The sequence below is a fragment of the Protomyctophum bolini genome (assembly GCF_963924005.1).
Source record: "Protomyctophum bolini genome assembly, chromosome: 12".
Lineage (NCBI taxonomy): Eukaryota > Metazoa > Chordata > Actinopteri > Myctophiformes > Myctophidae > Protomyctophum > Protomyctophum bolini.
In genome coordinates this window covers 41,910,523-41,917,412 of record NC_137873.1, presented here as the reverse complement: position 1 = coordinate 41,917,412, position 6,890 = coordinate 41,910,523, and the positions used below count along the sequence as shown (strand labels likewise).

The 6,890-nt window shown below is 43.1% G+C and overlaps 2 protein-coding genes across 2 annotated transcripts in view; both read left to right on the top strand.

The window, feature by feature from the left end:
- The window catches only part of stam (signal transducing adaptor molecule (SH3 domain and ITAM motif) 1), a 25,602-nt gene extending 24,418 nt beyond the window's left edge, over window positions 1-1,184 (top strand). The window contains exon 15 of the mRNA XM_080777352.1: window positions 136-1,184. The gene's annotated coding sequence lies outside the window, so the exon portion shown is untranslated. The remainder of the gene's footprint in view (window positions 1-135) is intronic.
- Window positions 1,185-3,961: 2,777 nt separating this feature from the next.
- Window positions 3,962-6,563, top strand: tmem236 (transmembrane protein 236; the record flags this gene model as incomplete). The annotated part of the gene is made up of 4 exons (XM_080777538.1): window positions 3,962-4,215; window positions 4,568-4,640; window positions 5,515-5,638; window positions 5,926-6,563. 4 exons carry the CDS (start codon window positions 3,962-3,964, stop codon window positions 6,561-6,563), a joined length of 1,089 nt encoding a protein of 362 aa, XP_080633664.1.
- Between the last annotated feature and the right edge of the window lie 327 nt (window positions 6,564-6,890).

The following is a 6,890-nucleotide window of genomic DNA, read 5'->3' as shown; positions in this document are numbered from 1 at the left end:
TTCTCCGGGGGAGGAAAAAGAAAAGGATACTGAGCTTTTAGTGACGGAACATTCTAGACTACTACGTCACGTGTATGTCGTCGTCGGCTGCAGGACTCGTACTGAAGACACTTTGTTTTTTGTTTTGTTTTTTAGAAGAGGAGCGAAAAGGAAACGATGAAGAAATTGGAGCATGCAACGTCACCTTTTTGTAAATACTGTACTGTACTGTACCATTAGTGAAGCCCGGCGGCGTGTTGTGTTGCCTCAGGGCGGCAGCAGCAGCGACGACTCTCTGAGTGCTCAGCCTTAAAGGTGAATTCTGCGGTGTGTGTGAACGGAAGGAGAGTCAGCTGTGTAAAAAAGCCAAAGTGTATGAATTGACAGAATACCCTCAATGCCAAACGAAACCCCCCCCCCCCCCCCACAGCGGTGAGATGTGACCCATCAAAATGGTTGCGTTCTTTTTTAGAAGAAGAAGTGTATTTGTTTCGTTTTAAAGTGTTTTTTGGGTTTCTTTTTTTCTTTTCTTCCTCATACTACAGATTCATCCTTCAATGCTGAGCAATCCTAGATGTGAAGGTTTTATTGTTAATAGTTGGCTCCAGCTATTGCCTGTCAGGGTCCACGTTAAAGCCTGAAGCATGCTTCCGTGCCTGCAAACATGCACGAGCCCATGTTCGCATACATATGTTGTCTGCTGACATACGCACGTGCAACACTTCACGTGTGTACCGTAACACATGTTGCATTCAGCAAACTGAGATGCTCAGAAAACTGAATGAATAAATTACTCGAATGGAAACCCATGTTCAACCACGGAAACCTGATCTTAAACAAAAGAAAAATGTGCTGGTCGTTTTGCAGTGTTTTGTAACAGAGACGGATACAGCACAAGATGACAGTATACTGTAGCTGTTTTTTTTTGCATATTTTTGCCCATAGAGTGCTGTGAGTGACTTACAGCGACGGTGAAGTAGTAGATAAAGGTTGTGTTTAAAAATAAGGTTTAATTCTCGTTTCGTTTATTTGCCCGTACGGTGAGAGTTTTCCATGCGTTTTCAGAAGCATATTTCAGCCCTTAACGTGCTCAAACCCCACCATTAACCCATTCTGACCTGAGATCAGATTCATACGAGGTTTCCACTGGACACACACTGGTCTGATGAACCCATTCTGACCTGAGATCAGATTCTAAAAATGTCAGTCGCTCTTCGATTTTTCAAAAATAGCAGACCTACAAGCTCGTAGCGCGCCACTCGGTGGCGCGCTACGAGCTTGTAGATCTGCTATTTTTCAATAGCTAAAGCATAACATGATGCTAACACCATAATGGGTTCCCGTTCAGAATGGGTTAATTAACGTGCTCAACCCCCACCAGAGTCGTTGCGATTTAAAAAGTTGAGCCATCTCAATCCTCTCCACGGTCTTTAAAGCATCTCTTAAGTCAGTGTTGGGTTTTTTTTGTAGTGCATTTTAATTTATATTTGGAATTATTGTCTGTTTATTGTTATGCTATTTTAAATGCACAAACAGTACACGGTGTGATTGTGTGTGGTGAAAGACATGAGGCGTATGTGATACTCTACCTAACTTAGTTGTATATTTGAATCGCTTAATGTGAGAAAGTGGAGATTTCTCTCTGTGTTTTGTCCGTTAGATGCTACTGTACGTCCCGGAGCTGCTTACTAGTGTACTGTAGGGGGTCAAATAATGGAGTCGTTTGAATATACATTTCAAACATTTCCTCTTAAACGTGACAAGCGTTGAGGTGCATAAGTAAAGCTATACGCGTAGGTGCATAAATCACAGCATATTGATTCTATGGCATAAGTATAAGTCTATATATGGCTGCCTGTACTTGTCTTATCAAGTCGACACATTCTGGAGCACCTCTGTTAACCCATTCTGACCTGAGATCAGATTCATACGAGGTTTCCACTGGACACACACTGGTCTGATTAACCCATTCTGACCTGAGATCAGATTTAAAAAAAATGTCAGTCGTTCTTCGATTAATTTTTTTTTTAGCAGACCTACAAGCTCGTAGCGCGCCACTCGGTGGCGCGCTATGAGCTTGTAGATCTGCTGTTTTTCAATAGCTAAAGCATAACATGATGCTAACACCAAAACGGGTTCCCGGTCAGAATGGGTTAAAAACCAAACGGAGGTGCTGTGGAACAGAACTGGGGATTTTCTATATATTTCACTTTTAGAATAACATTTACCTCACCAGGTAACGTAAAAAAATCAGAGAAACATTCAAAATGGTCAGCTAACGGAGCGATATCAAAACTTGTCGCAGGATAAAAATGTACATTTTTAAGTATAATTTCTTTGTTAATTTATGTTTATTCAAAAACAATTTAAATATCTATTTTAGAAAGAGTTTGTGTTCACATACAGTCATGTATTGAAGGTTTTTAGACCATAGAATTATTGTGAATTCTGATTTTGGTTATATTCATATTTTATTTTTTTCTAGGCGTAACCTCTACTGCCATTGTATCCATTCGGTTCTCAATGATGCATTAATGGAAACGTTTCCCCCCCACATTTGAATTAATTTGCAGTTAAATCTAGAATTGTATCAAGTCTCAATTTCTCTCACAAAATTGCCCTTCAAGCATGCTTTCAACACCTCGCCATGACCACTCCCCCCTCTCCGCCTTAAGAACACAAATCACCCAATCGCCACGTAAAATGTTTGTGCAACTCTCAAGTTTCACAACTAACTATGGCTGCTATCTGCTCGGGAACCTGTATAGGTTTTAAGCGTTTGCGGTTTTCGGTAGAGATCTGACGAGATGAGACCACACAGCTTTGCTGCCTTCTGCTTGATGCGATAATGTCAGTGTTAAACTATCCGTTTGAACAAAGAGGGAGGTTCTTCATTATACTCGTATGTAGCAAAAGGAACCGTACGTGGGACCACGAGCCAGTTCATCTCAATTGTGTCACTTTTTGGTTTTTTGCACCACGACTGATGGCGATGGACTGCAGCCCCTGATTTAACTGTTGTACAGAAAATGAGATGCTGCCTGTTTTTAATTTAAAGAAGAAAAAAATACAAGACAACAGTCATTATTGTAAAGGTTCTGTTTAACGTTGTACCCTGCTGTTTATATGTAATATTTTAACCATTAATTATTGGTATTCACAATACAATAAAATAAGAAAAAAACAGGCCAAAGGCATTATGAAATTGTATGCTGCTTTTTGCTTGATTTCATGTTTGGCCCTTACTTACTTTTTTTTTTTTTCATTTCGTAGAATTGTTGTGAAACGGCAACACAATAGAGGTTGCAAAGAATAGCTATGCTGCCATACATACAATTACAGACGAGACTTTCATTCGTTTTGCCTCAACATATTACAGTACATTTGATCTCCACTAGGTGGAGATCAAATGTAATGTGACCACTATTGTGGAGCTGGGTGTTCATTAACTCCAACATTTACATTAAGTAGTTGCCAAAGAGTGGAAATCTTATAGTATTTATCACATATTTGTTTTATTATCTCATAGTAGTTTGATATCTCTATGGAATTTATCCCCCCCCCCCTGTTCTGTTCATCTCACTAGTGCTTATGTCATAATATTAAGTAAGTCACTTCCACACCTTTTTATAATGGAACCATATGGGCTCAACGTGAACTGCTGTGTTCTTGAGGTTATAAGAGTTGCTCATCTTTGTGAGCTCATAAAATGACGAGCACACATCATTACCTCAGCAATAAAAAAAGAAAGCCGGTTTTTCTCACTGCAAAGTAAGCGATGTCACTGAGCAGAGTCCAGCCAAGGGTTCACTGCTTCCTTTTTTGTGGTGGTGGGAGTCATTTTGGGACTGTTTTGTTGTTGGGATTGTTTTGTTTTCTTATTCCGGTCCCGAGCTCCGACCGCCCGCCCGGTAAAACTCTGCAAGGATCTTGGAAGGTTTACATTCATTCGGGCGGAACCAGAACCGAACCGACCACCACCATGCTCTCCGGGAAGACGGTCAAGCTGGTCCTTTACGAGGCGCTGCAGTTCGCCGCTCTCTGCGTGCCCGTCTTCGTGGTCATGGAGAGGTTCGCCACGCTCATGCACGACGTGCGGGGTCGCGACCCCACGGCCTACTGGCTGGTGGTGGCGGCGTCCGTGGCCTACGTGACCTCCGTGACCCTGTTGGTGTGGGTTCCCCTGAAGTATGTCATCCTGAGGCAGCGCCGCTTCATCACCGAGATCACACAGTGGTGAGTGGAGAGGAGGATCTTATAGCTGTTCAAGGTCTAAATTATAAAATCTCCCCCAACTGACTATAGTAACTAAAGTTTTCAAATAATTGTAGTGGATTTAAAAGTAAAAGAAATTTGGCTTCTGAGATGTAGTGGAGTAGAATTAATAGTACTGGAATTTGGAAGTATTCGAGTAAGGTAATAAAATATACCACAGAACTGTGTATATGCATGTGTAAACTGTGAAGGATCAGAGCTTTGTTTGCTTAATTGGAATCAAGGCATATGTTCTTGTGATTACCGGCCGTGCTTGGGCGTTGAGTGAAATGTGAACTGAATAGTGAATCCAGCAATTTTGTTTTTCTTCCAGGAGGCCGACTGCGCTGGCCTACGTCCTCCTGTGTACACTGCCGTGTTTTGCCATTTTCATAGCGGGCTCCAAGGTAAGGTAACACCGACCGTCGAGACTGATCACGTCATATAATAATCACCCAGAGGCATTTGGAGATTTTCTGTGTTCTGTCATGCTCCGTTGGGGTCCTTCAAGACAAGAGATATAAGTGCATTCATTGCCACATTAACACGAGCCCACTTTACCTTGTGTAAGAGAAGGTGTTGGGCTGGCAGGATATTACAGTTAATTCATGTGCCATTGATATCTGACATGGTACATTGAGCCACACCAAAAAAAAAAGAAAAGAAAACCTGAAAAGCTTCTAATATATTTCTTTAACTCATAGATGTTTTTTCCACGTAATGCTTTTTTCCGGTGGGTTGTTGTGTAATCACTGCGCATAGAAAAAGTAAATCCAGGAAATGCGTTGGGAATGTGCCTCTTGTCACAAGACAGTAATGTGTGGGTAATTCAGTAACCCATAGTGAACATGACTGGTTGGCCATTAACTCAAACCCACATGCCATTCTCCTAGCTGGAATGAGACACAAACACAAAGGTTGCGTTGTCGTGTAATTACTTATTTTTTATTCTAAAACGGCTTGTAACCGTGTAAATATATGAAATAATGGCATCTCACCAAAGGGTTAATTGGCATCACAATGTTATAACGTATTACCGGTGTGCATTTATGCATCTCATGCTGTATATCTTTAACTCGTGTTTATTATTTATTTACATCTTTGTGTGTTTTGTGAGTATGACACGGATAATAAAAGTTGATCGGTTCATTACATTTGTAATGCTTTCAAATCACTATTGAACAGATTTCGATTTCAATGATTCCTTTTCCATACAAACATCGTTTCATAGTTTCTGACGATCATTAATTGTTTGTTTTTTTTACCTGCTATGGGCTCTAGGTACAGGTGGATAGAGGCCACAGGTTTGATCACTTCACAGAATTGCCCGTCTCCTTGGTTCTCTTCTCTCTCATCTGTGTGGATATTATAGACAGGATTCGCCCGTGCAATCTCACCGGACAAGGTAAGGCCCACACTTCCCCTGCGTCTCTGAGGACGGCAGGCACAAGATTATACTGAAGGATATGTTCTCCCAAGTTTTGAAGTGCTCACAGAGTTTGTCTCCTCTGGGATCACTATAGACACTGATAGTAATCTGTTCCACCTGACTGTCCCTTTTATCACCTGCACTGCAGTGAATTTAGACGGATTGCTATTGTCACAATCACAAGATCGGTCTCACCCTATAGCATGTACATGTTTAGCATATAACCATCTGTGTCCTGTGTGCATGTGTGTCACCGGCATCAGGAGGCGATGTGGACGTCGATTCGCCGGGGCCCGTCCTCACCCACCTGGAGCAGGTGAGCACCGTATCGGGCCAGCTGTACTCCGACAGGGGCCAGAACGGGTCACCGCCGGGCCAGCCAGAGGTCAGGAACGGCGGCAGCAGCACCACAGGGGGGTGGCGGGACCAGGACGACACGCGCAGCCACTCGACGGTCGCCTCACGGTCCGCCAATAGCGCTGCGTACCTTTACTCGTCGCGGCCCCGGTCCTACTCCGGCCCGCTCCATTTCCTGTGGGCGAGGGACGGCAGGGCAGCGGTGTTTGTCGATAGCTTCCTCTTCTGGCTGGACGCGGTGGAGATGCTGCGGGTGGCGGGGGAGACCTCGGTGTTCTACTCGGCATGGGTGTTTCCCGTCTTCATCCTGGTCTTCCTGTCCACTCTTAGGCTGGTCGTTACGCCCCAGAACCCCCTGTTGTCCTTCGCTGGCGTCCTTCTGCAGGACTTGCCTTTCCTTGTTGTGCGAGTAGCCCTGATCGCTGTGTTCGGTTACGTGACGCCCATCCTGTATCCAATGAAAAACCTGCTGGTGTGCCTGACTTATGTTTACTTTACATACCTGACCAAGCTGAAGATTTTCAAAAGAGAGAGCATGTTTTAACCAGGATTTGGGATTGGATATGCATGTTCTTCCTCTCTAGCAAGGCAAGAAGCCATCTATCAGATGTGAAATGATCTTTTGAACAGTTTATTTGCGTTGTAATTGTATTGCACCCCAGGGGATGCACTGTTGGTCGGAGCTGTAGACTTGAGACTTGGATTCATGTCAGACTTAAGTCATGAACATCAGGACGTGATGCTTGAATCATTTGCAACGACTTGTCTTGAGACCTGAAAGCAACATAGCCTATTGATCAGGGAAATATCTTATATAAAGCAATGCAACATTAAATATATCACTATTGTAGGCCTAGTTTAGCCTACCACA